Raw genomic sequence first — 1,325 nt, forward strand, 5'->3', positions numbered from 1 at the left:
ATATATAAACTTACTCTGTGAGTGCGTGTTTGCGATGTATTTAACTGTAAGTTATATCAGCTTCTATCCCCAAGCTTAGATACATACTGGTTTCGGTACTTTTCGCGTGGAAAAATAAAATTGGCGTGTGACCCTTCCTCGTACTAGTCTATAAATAGACATGTAGGGTTTGGCTTCCAGGGTTTACTATCAACAAATGTCACAACGAAAGTGTCGTTTATCAAAGTTATAGCCTTCACGCATAGCCACCTAGAAAAATGATAAGGCTATGTATGCTTCATGTTTCATTTTTAACCCCTATATACTACTAATTAAGAAGTCTGTGTATAGTAGGCACGTGTGTAGCATATCAATATAAATACATACAGTCATACAGTACGGACATATCGAATAGTACATAGACCATCCCTCTACTATAGTATCAGCATGAGATTCTTTTTGGCCATACTGATCGCGTTATCGGCTGTGGTGTATGCCGGTACGACGCCTGAAGGTTTGAAGTTTTTGTATGAGAATAAAGACAAGGAAGGTGTGATCACTCTGGCATCTGGTCTTCAGTACAAAGTACTTAGGTATGCCTCGATTTTTCTGTGAACTATAAATGATATGTTTCTGCATATAGTTGTTTTATATCTACTTGTATTTCGCAAATGAATACACATAGTCACTTGTTACAGACTGTGTTCATATTGGACGGTGTCTGTGCGTTTGACTATAACTAGTATACCTATAATCCGTTTGTGTCATATTCCTTTCTATTACTGCAATGCTCGGTCTCTAGTGACACACCCCAACTGGAGTCCAATGATGCAGTCTGGTATAGGGTCGCTACTATATTTGCTGCATGCACGTTGTGGAAAAAAATATGATAAGTTTATTGTCCCTAAAGCTAACGCCAACGGTGGTATGAAGTCCCAAACCAGTGGCCCAAATACCCGCTTATCTCACCTGCACCTGTTTATTCAGTTCAGGACCGGGTGACGGACCCTCTCCGTTAGTCAACACGCCCTGCGACTGCCACTACGAGGGCAAGTTTATTGATGGCAAGGTGTTCGACTCAAGCTATGCACGCGGCCAACCGACCAAATTTGCACCCAACCAGGTCATCAAGGGCTGGACAGGTAGGTAGACACACCTGCGCCGAACACAGACCAGAACTAGTGTGTTTGGGTGTGTTGGCAAACAGCTTTATATCGCATGCATGAGGCTCTCGCGTACGTGTGCGTTCATGTACTGCTTCTATTGCGTTTCATCGTGTGTGTGTATGTGTGTGTATACGTGTATATATTTATATATATATATATATATATATATATATATATATA

At 41.1% G+C, this 1,325-nt stretch overlaps 1 protein-coding gene across 1 annotated transcript in view; it reads left to right on the plus strand.

Annotated features, from left to right (window-relative positions):
* Positions 1–318: 318 nt before the first annotated feature.
* The window catches only part of SARC_02662 (FKBP-type peptidyl-prolyl cis-trans isomerase FklB), a 4,074-nt gene continuing 3,067 nt past the window's right edge, over positions 319–1,325 (plus strand). The window contains exons 1-2 of the mRNA XM_014303565.1: positions 319–572; positions 967–1,121. Coding sequence (XP_014159040.1) covers positions 427–572; positions 967–1,121 — 301 coding nt within the window. The 5' untranslated portion in view covers positions 319–426. The remainder of the gene's footprint in view (positions 573–966; positions 1,122–1,325) is intronic.

The sequence above is a fragment of the Sphaeroforma arctica genome (assembly GCF_001186125.1).
Source record: "Sphaeroforma arctica JP610 unplaced genomic scaffold supercont1.122, whole genome shotgun sequence".
Classification (NCBI taxonomy): domain Eukaryota; class Ichthyosporea; order Ichthyophonida; genus Sphaeroforma; species Sphaeroforma arctica.